We start from the raw sequence: 13555 nt of genomic DNA, 5'->3' as shown, positions 1-13555 counted from the left end.
GCTTAGTTAAAAAAAAAAAATTAAAAAAAAAGTTACAGAAAATTAATGATAGACTTTTGAGTTTGCTTTATATACAGGGGAAAAGCAGTTGACCTATTCTATGGCTTCTCTCTTCTTTAAATAAAGAAACTAGATCCTGTTAAACTTTGTCTGATAGTTGAAGTGCAATAAATGATGGGGCCAGAATTGATCAACTGCAAAGATTTCCTCTGCTTTCCAGCACAGTCCCATAGGGCTGGTGAGATGCTAACAGAACTCTGGCAAATGCTTGCTTGTTTTTTGAGCTGCAGGAAATAAATGGAGGCAAACCATTTCAAGAGGAACTGGCATGTTTGTACTACACTTGTGCCAGGCACTCGGCTGGGTGACCCAAGAGGTCCCCACCCACCCCCTGCCCCAGCTGCAGATGTCTGAAGCTTGATCTTGTTCCCTGTTGCTTTTTAGAATGGATGGGGACAAAGTCAAGTCCTAGAATCGTGTTGCTTGGCTGAAGTTTCGGTATTAAAACGAACATCTCCTTAACCTGGATTCTATCTGTACCATTTGCTGCATTTCATCAGCTTGAAGCCCAGATCTTAACATTGAGAAACAATAAGATTGTAAAAACAATGGTTATGTTTTCAACCTTGATTTCACACCTCTCACTGGTGTGGAGTAGTTTTGGTTTCACCAAGTGCCTACTGTAGCCTTGCGGATGGGCTGCATGAGAGCTATATGCAATTAGTGATTCACTGGGGGCTATTGCATTCCATAAGAGAGTCCATGGAACAGCTGTTCCTAAGTCTCTGCAGAACTGAGCTCCAGCTACCATTTCCCAGTATCCAAATGGTACAAGTCTGACTTACTGGTGATATATCAGCAGGGCCGGCTCTAACTTTTTTTCCGCCCCAGGCAAAAAAGAGCACCGCCCTACCCCCCCCCCCCCCCAAGCGCCATGCTGCCCGAAGCCCCACCCCCTCCGGGTACTGCCCTGCCCCCCCCCGAGCGCAGTGCAAGCCCCTGCCCCCCCGAGCACCGCGCCGCCCAAAGCTCCGACCCCTGCAAGCACCGCCTGAAGCTCCGCCCCTTTGGCGGCGTGCCTGCGGGAGGTCCGTCGGTCCCGGTTTTGGCGGTAATTCGGCGGCGGGTACACCGAAGCCGCAGAAACGCCACCAAATCCGCGTGACCACGGACCGCCCGCAGGCATGCTGCTGAAGGCCGCCTGACGGCTGTGCTTGGGGCAGCAAAAAACATAGAGCCGCCTCTGATTGAAGTCCAATGGCAAAACTGCTACTGACGTCAATGGGGCCAGGATTTCACCCCTGGTCATTAAACTTTCCTCAGTACAGCTCTGTACACAGCATAAGCAATGATTTGTTTCCCCTGAAGATGCCAGAACAGCCTTATTCAACCAACGCCCAGAGTCCCTCCACACAAGCAGCGCTGAAATGAGCTGTTCTTTGGCCCCATTGGGGAAAACAAAAGCACAAGTCTCTTCATGGGCTTGTCTGTCTTCTCTAAGCACTAAAATTCTGGCTGCATAAGCTGTCCTACTTCTGAGGCACTGCCATTCATTCTTCTTAGATTTGAATGCCTTTTGCTTGACATCAAAGGATTTAGCTAAAGGCATCTAACCAGCCATTGAAAATCTGATTGATCTTCATCTAGGGTTTCAGGACACACAATCTTGCAATCCATCTGCTTTGCTGGTGTCACCAGTTTTATTTCTTAACTGTTTGTTTAAAATGCCTTTTTGTTTTTTACTCCCCTTGGTAGTATTCTAGCGTCCAGAGCTTCTCCCCATCCATGTTAACCATAACGAGGGGGTACCTCCTGCACAAATAGGAAAACACGGGCTGTCTTATGGCCGTGCCCTCCCAGCACTCCTTTCTGGTTCAGCTTCATCTTTAAGTTTTGATGTATTTAAGAGAGCTAAATTTCCCTGACTTCCTGCCATGCTGGCGATGTAGAGGAAGGAAAGATTGGTTGCCCACAGGCAGGCCAAGAATCACATTCCCCTTGGACTACCACAGCTGTGGTTTTCTTTACTCTGTTTGGGTGAGGCGTGAAATAAAACTGCTCCCAAGTTGCTCATAGATGAGGACTACAAATATCCCCATACAAACCTGTTCCCCTAGAATCCAGTTTGGATCAACTGAAACCCACCTGAAAACCAAATGCTGGATTTCAGGCTTGTCTTTGGCCATAAGATGATCATCTTAGTGGTGGCTTTAAAAACAAGTATCATTCCTCTCCTGATACCTCTTGCTCTGTCGATGTTCCATTTAAGGTAGCGTTGGGTAATGAAGACTTAGTTTTGAAGTTGTACCCAATTTATTTAATTGCAGTCTTTTTTTTCTTTTTAATTAAAGAGTCAACTTTCTTAATCAGTTGCATGTGTCCTGTCTTCTGAACCAAACCGGGAGAGCCCTGGGTGTACTGGAACAGAGAAGGGTTGTTTCATCAGCATTGTTAGTGTTCCACTTTGGTCAGGAGGTACCTACTCTGCATAGCATACTTGTAGCTATCTCTCTTCTCCTGCGTTTAGAATTGCTTTGTGATGCTTCCAAAAAGTGAGTTTATACTCGGGGGATAAATCCAGAAGTGAACATTTTGTTTGTTTGTTTTTGTTGTTTTGTTCAGTGTGTCCTGTCTTATTTTTAGTCTGTAAGCTCTAAGTCAGCTGCTGTTTTTCTTTGTGTATTCTACTCTACAGAGGACAATTGGTATGTATGGGGTCCTCCAGCATGGTCTCAGCATTTGACGGGTACTCAACATGTGAATGTTGTGATATGTTCAGGCCTCCCCGCTGTCAGCAAGCGCTAGACCTCGCTGCTTTATTTTTTTTAATGTGGTTTTGTTGTGGGAATAGGGTGACCTAGAAAGCAAGTGTGAAAAATTGAGACACTTTCTCTCTCTTCCCCCCCGCCTCACCCCCGAGGGGTGGAGTGGTGTAGTTGCATATATAAGACACAACCCCTAATATCGGGACATCTGGTCACCCTACATAGGAAGCCTGGTTAAAGTGGTTCTTGCATTTTCCTCTGAATGTCAAGAGGTTCACGGTCAGTTCAGTACTCTGGTAATGTCAATGCTAAACGAGTCTGGCGGGTGGGCGGGGGAGAAGGGGTAATTGTGTCCCTCTTTGGCCTTACCTTCGCTGCTAGAGAAGGTGGTGGTGGATTGTTTTGTTTACCTGAGGGTAACTAATGCCTGTGAGCTATCTTGAGGTGTGAAGACCAGGCACTTGTTTTACTGCAAGGTAAGTTGTCCTAAATCCCCTTCAGAGGTTGCCCTTGGTAACTGCTCCTCGGGGTAAAACCAAAGTGCCTCCTCTGCACTGTTTTTTCCTCTGGATAACTCACATGCCTGAGTTATGCTAAGGTTAAAAAAACCTTTCTCTAGCAGTGAAGGCAAGGCCTTCGCTACTTTGACTGCACTGCAGGGTTAGCTTTTCACTTCTTGGCCCTTCCCTCTCTCTGGGGTGGCATCCCCGGTCAGGCTGACCGCTGTTGGTTTGGCATGAGAACTCTGGGGCAGGAGCCAACGCTTCTCCCCAGTGGTAGAGGAGATCAGACTTCTATTGGCAGGAATCTTGCAACTCTAGCAAGTTAATGGCAAACTGTCTTGAGCCCTTCGGCCCTTTTGAACATGTTTGGTTGCTTCCCCAGCTCCAGCACGGCTTCTCGCTCCCATCACAAGGCAGGTTGGATCGGTTCATGGATTTTAGAACAAGTGGCAGCCTGGTTGAGATTCTCTGTCCGACTGGAGTTACTCCGTGGTCTGATGCACTTCACCACTTGATTGAAATGCATAATGGGTCTGTGCCCGGGGTGGGAGGAGGGGAAATGGTAGTGGACACCATCCCTAGGCCTGGAAAACCTCAAGGTGAAACTTCTCTGCACAAAGGGAGGCGTAGCTCTGTGCTTATTGTTCCACCCTCTGTGAGGTTAGCATGCAAACTGTGGCTGATAGCAGCCCCAGAAAGCCATGTGAAACAACCTGTTTAGAGGTTTCTCCTTGGGTGTGGTGGGTTTAGAGCCCAGTGGACTCACAATGGTGCCTATAGTTCTCTGAAAATGGTCGTGTGAGTCAGATGTAGACTGAAATAGAAATTCCGGTTTGCTTTGTGTATCCAATCATTGTTTACATTCTTTGCAACCATGACATTGCTACTAGCTGACTCCGGGCTGGACTTAGAGAGGTGTGTTCGGAGCGTATGACCGAGAGCCACAGTTCAACTCCCATTGCTGCCATGTGGCCCCAGGCAAGTCTTCGCCACTGGCTGCTTTTCCCCCGTCAAGTGGGGGGTTGAGAGTTAATTAATGTGCGTAAGTAATTGTGTAACTCACGTGCTTTCCTCACTTGCGAGTTCACTGCAAGGTGACGGTTGCGTTGGCGTTTCCATTACGAACATCGTTTTATGTGGTGCAGAAACCCTGGACGTGGGAGTGACCTTTGCACATTTGTCATTCCAGTGATCCTGGGAGTAACTCGTCCCTTTACGCAAAGCCCTGCGCAACAGGGCATGCATCTAGATCGGGGCCTTTGGATGCTAGCAGGGTATAAGCCATAAATCCACTGAACTCTCAGCAGCGGAAGATGATGTGCTGTCATGTCCTAGATTAGTATGATGTTGCAGATTCTAATCCATGTCCTAGACCGTTTTAAATGCTTAAATTTGAATTTCCTTGAGATTTTATTCATGGATTTTTAACCCTTCCTTGCTGACGGGCCCTGTTTATCTTCGCAGTAGCTTTAAGATAAAATGACTTGGGTTGTGGCTTTTACAGACTTGAGTAGTTCAAGGTGAACACTCAGAGCACGCCAAGACATCCTATAGTCCCGGAGAGGCTAGTTGAGGTTTAGAAGTGCATTTTATCTGCTGCTAGTATCCCTGTGGCCATGCTGGAGGAAGCCTGGATTGGGGAGCTGCTGGGAATGGCTCGCGTTCTGGTAGAATAAATGTCTAGCATGTTGCCCGGGTCTGTGATGCTGCTGCTGTTGGGTGAGGAGAGCTACTCCTTTGTGCCACGTGTCCTGACTTTTCGCCAGTACTCCGAGGGCATTGGTCTAGCAAGGGGCAAAGAGTTTGATGTGGAAAGGAAACTGTAAACCAAGATTTAAAATCTTTGCCAGGAGAAGTCTCTAGGCTTGGGTTTAAAGTATGTGTCTTGAGAGGTCCAAGGGGGTGGGGGTGGTGTTACCTCTCCCTCTAGTGCTTGGGATGGGCCCTTTCATTTTTCTGAATTAGACTGCAAACTTCTTGGAGCAGAGACGGTTCTCGCTGGTTCTCTGAAAGGTTGGTGTTTGAACGTTTGTACACCCTTTGAGAACATCTGCCCTCGCACAATGCAGCAAAAGGCGTGGTGTAAACCAGACAGTCCCAAGTTCCACTTATGATTCTGACGTGAACGCTTCCTCCTGTGATGTTGGAGACGTCGCCTGGCTCCCTGTGAAATGGAGGTGGTTGTGTGAGGGTTAGTGTTAGCAGAGTGCTTTGAAGATAAAAATACACGTATTCATGCATTGTCAGTGGAAGAAATCACAGCTGAGTTATAACATTGCATCATTTTTCTTGGCCTCCCTATAGAGAGAACCATTTAACTTTCACCTCTCAACCGGAGAGCAATTTCCTGTAGATTTTGTAGTGTTAACCTTCTGCCCAGACCTTCCCTTTCATGCATGAAACTACTCATTGCAGAGATTTGTGATGGGAACAGCTGACCGTGAGAGCATTAAAGGTTGCCTAGCTTCTTATTGAACTTTTACACTGCTCTGCAAGGTGCCTTGTGGTGAGGCTCTGCCGGCTCATTGGCTAGAACAGCCCATGTGTGTGTTCTCTAGGTTCTGATCCTTCCATCTACCTGTGGAGAAGAGCATGGGCTGAGATGATGACTCAGAACCAGGTTGTAGACAAGCTTGCTTTCCCCAAAACGCCAGAGTCCTGTGAAGTTTCAAATGGGGGAATCCAAACTGGGCTTCCTCTCCCACCCACTCCCCCAATCCAGTTCGGCTGTCCCTGCGGCTTTGCTTAATGCCTGTCGGCACATCCGCATTGGATGCCTGCTTTGCCAACTCCCAAAGGTGCAGTTATAAATAATCCTACCCAATTGAGCCATAAGTAGATAAGATTGTTATCCACCATCTACTTGATGATGATGATGATAATAACATAAGGGATTGGATCTCAGTGGTGGTAACTTTTTAATGTTGGGGAAAATGCTTTGAGAGGAAGTGCAAATAAATTCAGCCCACAAAAGCCAGGCCTTCCTCCCCCACCCCAGTTCATGTTGCTGCACACCAGGGTACAATACGCAAAATGCATGGGTCTCCGCCCCTGTCAAGCCTAGACCCAGTCCAATGGCTGGCCAGAGCGGTAGCCTTAATTCCATAATTGCAGCCTGTTGTGGATTTAAGTCAGACCCCTGTCTTAAACACTTATGTGGTTCTTAGCCCCTTTTTTAGCATGTTTAATTTGGGCACCTGTGTGGCCTGTGAGATGAGATTGTGCCTGCTCTTCCCACTCTGATGTCGCTTCTGTGGCATTACTGAGCTGTCTGAGGTTGGTCCTGTATAAGACAGGGCGTGTGCTGCCAGTCACTGCACCGGGATCTCAGAGGTGCTCTGCTGGGAATGATCTTTAGTGAGGACTCTTTTTGTTTTTGTTACATTCCCTTTATTAGACAGACGCTTGCAGCCTGGCTGTGAGGTGCTGAGCAGAGCAGAATTAACCAATGCTGCGTGAAAGAGACTCCATCGGCCTGCGGGGTTATTTGGAACATCCGTTGTTGCCATGTGCGATTCCCAGCACCGTGTATTGGGAGGGGGGTTATAATCCAGAAAGAGCCATTTGGCAGCCCTGAGTGTCAGCAGCGTGTTGTCTTGAGTAGCGCTGTGGCCAGGGTGAGTTCAGTGGGACCCTGACACTTGCCCTGTAAAATATAAGAGGCTGGAAGCTCAGAGAACTCCTGTCAGAGGAGAAACTCCATTCACCTGCATTCAGGTGGGTCCCCACAGAGCTGCCACTGCCAAGCGGTGGGAGAGCCCAGAGTGGCAGTCCTGTCCTCTGGAGCAGGAAGGGGCTGGAGAGGGGTGACAGCTGAGAGGAATTAGAGTAAAATAGTTCCTAACTGCGTCGCTCCTCCGGTTCAAAATGGCTATGCTTGCTGTGAGAAACGCAGGGCTGAGCTGGGATTAGTTGCTGTAACTATGGCTACTGTTCCTGCACTTGGGTGTGTGGTGTTTCTCCTCTTCCCGCCGCCCCCCCCCCCCCTTCAAAGTTTTTCCTTGACGGTAGCTGTGCCACCTTTGCATCATGGGGCTTTGAGCAGCCTCTCCAGGCCCATTACGTAGGCTCTTACTTGCTGCCCTTGATGCTGCTGGATTTCTGTGAATTGGTATTTTCGTTCCCATGTGGTATGTTCCTCTGACCAGACCTCATCTGCTTCTAGGACTGAAGAAACTCCTCTCCTCAAATTACATCTGTTCCATATTTTTTTTTATAGTGGAGACTGGCTCTCGCAGGTGTTCCTTTTATTCTGTCGCTAACGCGTCCACGGGGGGCTGGCATATTGCCTCTTATCCTGAGGGATCTTCGAGTACTTCAGAAAACCCGTGCCTGGCTATAGAAAGAAGGGAGTGGGTTACTCCCCACTGCAGTGCATTCTCGGCCGGGGCAGAATGCAGCACCCATTCTGTCACCCCTACTGTATGCTCCAGTCTTTGAAAGTGAGGAAGAACTTCCCTGTTGAACTACACTGGGGGGGGGGGGGGAAGGCATGCGGAATAGAATTGTCCAGTCTGAACTTTGGCCAGGACACCAGGGCTAATGACTAGACACCTGGAGTAAGTGTCGAGGGGATCCCTAATGACCACGAGTGGTGGGGATCTCTGTATCCTGACTTGTCCAAAAGCTAGAACCTTCAGCTCCACAGCACCCTCTAGTGCCATGCTGGGGAACAGGTTCAGTGCTGACTCAGGAATGGGATTGCACTAGCGGGCGTGTGCTCATCGTGCTGGCTGTAGCAAGCAGAACTATGCTTCCAGTGTGGGGAGACTCTTCCGGTATGGACAGTTCGCACGTATGCAGGGTTCCAGGGTGCTCTGCTCATGCTGCTGCTGCTTCCTTTCCCCCCCTCCTTTTATTGCGTTGCATAATCAGAAGAGGCAGCAGGTAGGTTTCCAAACCTCCTAGCTAAACATCTGCATGCTTGAGACTTAAATGAGCATCTGATGTAAACACACTCCATGAATGCCCAAGAGCCCTGAGCTTATTCTGTAAACTCAAACTGCAGAGCACTTAGTCTGATCTCTCATTCCTTCAGTCTTGTTGAGACGAATGCCCCCATCCTCCCCAGCTGCATCGGTGTGCGTGAGGTCTACAGAGAGCTGAGTGTCTTTAAAACCCTCTCCTTCTGTTTCTTGTCTTTCTAGGGGATGTTCTCTTCCAGATGGCAGAAGTTCACAGGCAGATTCAAAATCAGTTGGAAGAGATGGTAAGTACTGTACAGCTTGCAGACCCGTTCTCTAGAGGAGTCTGGATGGGCCAAATACATCGGGGGAACAGCAGGGGTCTCAGCAATTTGTTGGCCTTTAGCTGCATTTCAGTGTGGAAATGCAACCACAGTACTGCACAGAGGGGATGCGTGAAATAATCGCCAAGCATTTAGCTAGGAGTAAAAACCTCACTTGGCAAACCCTGACTGAATAAAAGAATAAATTGTACAGGGAGGATCAAAAAAAACCATTAGGATGTCTAGAGAGCACTTGTGCAAATGGTATTGTCTGGACAAAAGTGCCAGCTATTCAACAAATCTACTTCACGCAGAGCCAGTTAGCATCAAAGTCCTCCAGTGTTGAGATCAGGGAACAAAATGGGTTTCAGTTTCCTATCCACATAGACTGACTTTATCTAAAACTTGGTTGTTATCCTGCTGATGTCCAGCCTCTCCTATTGGGTCTTTCACCATATGGGCTTCCATCCGTTTCTCTCAGACCATCAGCCTCTCTTCCTTTATGTAGCCAATTATACACCTGTTTTTCCATAGCCAATTGGCTGCCCTAATGTTAATGTGCCTCTTTCTGTGCTGTATCCACTATCTGTCTGTCTTCACGCTCTGTCTTGTTTCATCCACTGCTCTCCATCAGCTTTCTGTTGCCTGCATACATCCTACTTTGCAGACAGCCCCTCGTCTCTTCCTCATGAAACTGTCCTCTGCATCGCACACTCATGCTCTCCTTTTGTATTTGGATTCAAGGCCAGGTCAGTGTTTGCTAGAATATGTACTTTTTTTGTCTTCAAGCTGAAGTCTTTTCACAACGAGCTACTGACGCAACTGGAGCAGAAAGTAGAACTGGATTCCAGGTATCTAAGTGTAAGTAAATCAGAACTCTTTTTTAGTTTAATATATTAAACAATACGAGCATGTTCCCAGCTCTTCTTTTGACTTTCTCTTTGCCACTGCCTTCTCCACCAGCATTCCAAGCTTCTCCTAGTCAATATGGGGGTGCAAGTGTCCCACCTTGACTCTGCTTGTTTGGGATCCGATTTACCTTCATGTCATCCTGAATACAGTTGCAGGAGTTGAAGACCAGCCTCTCACCATGTTGCAGATTTTTAGCAAAAAATACTCCAGTGCTCTAAAACCTGTGGGCTTCAACCATCTCAACCCTGTGATGGCTGCACTTAACCTTTTCTGTATAATGTACATGAACTGATACTAATGATGAATGACTATTTCTTTGCGTTGTGGTAGTGTCCAGAATATGCAGGTGCTTTCCAGTCATCCTGCGCTCCCGGCTCTAAGAGCATGCAGTCTAACTCTCATTGCTGCTAGTGACTGCTGTTTTTAAAGAGGAGAGCGATCCTTTTTTTTTTTTTTCTTAATTGGTAGTCCACCGTGAAACCACCAACGTGCTGATATTTCTGCTTTCTGGGTCATTGGGAATCTGGTGTTCCCTCGTCTCCCGGAGGATGGCTGCACAGTTGCCTTTTAAACATGCGAGTGTTCTAAAACATGCCTCTTGCCTCAGGAATGAGGTGGTAGAGGCCTTTGCTACAAGGAGAATGTAAACCATGCTCATTAGGAGCAGAAAACCTCAGCTGATCTGCTGAGCCATTGTTTCAGCTGTTCAGCGCTTCCCCCTGTTTTTATATTCAGGCTGCGTTGAAGAAATACCAGACTGAGCAAAGGAGCAAAGGGGACGCGCTAGAGAAGTGCCAGGCAGAGCTGAAAAAACTTCGGAAGAAGAGCCAAGGGAGCAAAAACCCTCAGAAGTACTCGGACAAGGAGCTGCAGGTAGGACTGTTGGCTGGTAGTCTGCTGTCAATACCCTCAGAGGTACTGACTGAAATGGGCCTTACGGAGTACTCCATTGGTTGCTAAGTTCATAGGATCATAGAAATGTGGGGCTGGGAGGGACCTCGAGCAGTCGTCTAGTCCAGCCGCCTGTATACCGAGTATGGTATACCTAGACCATACCTGACAAGTGTTTGTCCAACTGGTTCTTAAAGTGATGGGGATTCCACAACCTCCCTTAAAAGCCTATTGCGGAGCTTAGCTTTCTTCATGGTTAGAAAGTTTTTCCTAATATTTAACCTAAATCTCCCTTGCTGCAGATTAAGCAATGTCCTGCCTTCAGTGGACAAGGACATATATGAAAACTGTTATCAAATATCTCCCCCGCCGCCCCCCAGTCATCTTTTCTCAAGACTAAAGCTGCCCATTTTTGTAACTTGGCCTCATAGATCCGGTTTTCTAAACCTTTTTTCACTTTTGTTGCTCTCCTCTGAACACTTTCCGATTTGTCTATCTTTCTTGAAGCGTGGTACCCTGAACTGGACACAGTACTACAGCTGAGGCCTCCCAGCGCTGAGTACAGCAGGACAGTTACCTCTTGTCTTGCAAACGACCCTCTGGTTAATGCACCCCAGAATATTAGCCTTTTTCACAACTCCATCACCATTGGTGACTCCTATTCAATTTGTGATGCACTATAACTCCCAGATCCTTTTTGCAGTACGATCACCTAGCCGGTTATTTCCCATTTTGTAGTTGTGCGTTTGACTTTTTTTTTTCTTAAGTGTAGTACTTTGTACTTTATTGAATTTCATCTTGTTAATTTCAGATAAATTCTCCAATTTGTCAAGGTTGTTTTGAATGCTAATCTGGTCGTCCCAAGGTGCTTGCAACCCCTCCCAGCTTCGTGTCATGCACAAATTTTATAAGCATATGCTCCACTCCATTATCCAAGTCATTAATGAAAATATTGAACAGTACTGGACCCAGGACAGACCCCTGTGCATGCCACTAGATATGGCCTCCTAGTTGGACAGCGAACCATTGATAACTGCTCTTTGAGGTTGGTCTGTTAACCAGATGTACACCCACCTTATAGTAATTTCAGTTGGACACATTTCCCTAGCTTGCTTATTAGTGTGTCATGTGGGACTGTGTCAGAAGCCTTACTAAAATCAAGGTATAGCATGTCTACCGTTTCTCTTCTCTCTCTTTCCCCCTCCTCCCCCCCACTTCCGCCCGGCTAGGTCAGTAACCCAATCAAAGAAGAAAATTAGGTTGGTTTGGCATGTTTTATTCTTGACAGTTCCATGTTAGCTACTCCTTCTAATCCTATTATTCTCTAGGGGTTCGCAGATTGATTGATTGATAATTTTGTTCCAGTATCTTTCCAGGTATGGAAGTTAGGCTGACTGGTCTGTAATTCCCCAGATCCTCTTTGTTCCCCTTTCTAAAGATAAATACTGTGTTTGCCCTTCTCCTGTACTCGGGGACCTCACTCCTCCTCCAAGAGTTCTCAAAGATGGTTGCTAATGGTTTCATGATCACTTCAGCTAGTTCCTTAAGTACCGTAGGATGGATTTCATCAAGCCCTGCCAACTTGAATGCATCTTTCACCTGTTCTTTCCCTATTTTGGCTTGTGTTCCTCCCCTCTTGTTGTTAATAATACTTGTGCTGAATATCTGGTCACAATTAACTCTGAAGCAAATCAGACATTAAATACTTCATACTTCTCCTTGATGTCCTCCATGTGTAGCTCTTCTTCCTCGCTAGGTAGAGGACCCTTTGGCTTTCTCTTACTCCTAACGTATTTGTAGACCCCCTTCATATTGCCTTTTGTGTGCCTTGCTAGGTGTAACTTCTCTTGTACCTTAGTCTTTCTGGTTTTATCCCTATATGCTTGTGCTGTTCTTTTGTACTCCTCCTTAGCAATTGGTCCATGTTTCCACTCATAGGATTCCTTTTTGATTTTTCAGGTCATTTAAAGAGCCCCCTGCTGGAACCATATTGGCCTCTTACTATTCTTACCCTAGATAGGATGTTGTTTTGCCCTTCACGCATCACTTCCCAGTGGCAGCCCAAACGCGGAAGCCCCTTTGATAATGGCTCCCTGTTTTCCTGTCTCCCATGAGCTGAGCACCCCTAGGGAGAGAAGGAGGCAGCATGGTCCAGAAGATAGAACATGGGACTGGAAATTGGGAGACCTGGCTCTTCAGTTGGCCATTAGATCCTGGGCAAATCACTTCACTTTTCTCTGCTCTCTCTAAACTGGCAAATGATGTTCAGGTTTGCAAAGTGCGTTGAGATCTACTGATGAAAAGCATTGTATAAGAGTCCAAAGTCAATTGGGCTCATTGGGCAGACCCAAGTCAGTTTCACAGCCAGCGGCAAACGATGGAATCCTTTGCCCAGCATCCCGTCCAACCACCTTTGACTGCTCTAACCTGATGGGATCGGATACCCATTCTGCAGCAGGGTGAATTGGAAGTAGCCTTTTAGTCCAGCACCTTAACCATTCAGCCAGTGCATTCATTAATTCTGTCTCCTTGAATTGACGGAGATTGACTCTTCTCTGATCAGTGAATTTCCAGTGTCGGACACATCTCCCTCTGGATCGCATTCTGCTGAAATATTTTCTGTAGCCTCCTGGCTTTAAATTCCTATCCATTTCTCCCCCTCCACTCCCTTTGGTACGACAGCTTGTACACACTCGAGGCGTTTTTCGTTAAGACAGCAAAAAACTTACCTAAATAGTGACTTTTGATTCAAGCATACTTGAAAACTGCATACCGTTTTCTAATCCGATTTTGATTGCACCCTCCTGAGACTGCTGCATTTGAGTCCCTAGGCAGAGAGACTCTCACTCTTCTCTCAAGAACAGCCGTGCACAGCAGTTTGTGTCTTGGAGAGGAGCGTGGTTTTCTTTGGGTTTTTTTATATGCACATTTTAAAAGGCTAAAGCTTCAGGATTTCCAGGCAGGGATAAATGGGGGATAATATTTCATTTCAATGTATCCCACAAAGAGTTCTGAGAAGGCATTGCTGACATATGCAGAGCATCAGGAATTACTCTCCTGGGTATGTCCTACGTTGCAGTAAAAGACCTGCAGCATGCCCCTGGCAGGCCCAGGTCAGCTGACCCAGGTTTGGGCTGGGGGAGGGATAGGCTAAACAGTGCAGGGTAGACACTTGGGCTGGAGCCTGGGCTCGGAGACCCACCCTCCTCACAGGGTTTCAGTCAAGGCTCCATCTCAAGCCCAAACATCTATGCTGC

General features: G+C 47.1%; 1 protein-coding gene across 6 annotated transcripts in view; it reads left to right on the top strand.

Annotated features, from left to right (window-relative positions):
- BAIAP2 (BAR/IMD domain containing adaptor protein 2) overlaps window positions 1-13555 on the top strand; it is an 83557-nt gene that overhangs the window by 31206 nt on the left and 38796 nt on the right. For all 6 annotated transcript variants that reach the window (XR_010591936.1, XM_065563762.1, XM_065563765.1 and 3 more), the window contains exons 4-6: window positions 8416-8477; window positions 9285-9356; window positions 10143-10280. Coding sequence is in view for 5 of the 6 variants with exons in the window: in XM_065563762.1 (XP_065419834.1) it covers window positions 8416-8477; window positions 9285-9356; window positions 10143-10280 (272 nt within the window). In the remaining variant the exon portion in view is untranslated. The remainder of the gene's footprint in view (window positions 1-8415; window positions 8478-9284; window positions 9357-10142; window positions 10281-13555) is intronic.

The sequence above is a fragment of the Chrysemys picta genome, chromosome 12, assembly GCF_011386835.1.
Source record: "Chrysemys picta bellii isolate R12L10 chromosome 12, ASM1138683v2, whole genome shotgun sequence".
Lineage (NCBI taxonomy): Eukaryota > Metazoa > Chordata > Testudines > Emydidae > Chrysemys > Chrysemys picta.
This window is presented reverse-complemented; position numbering and strand designations above follow the sequence as displayed.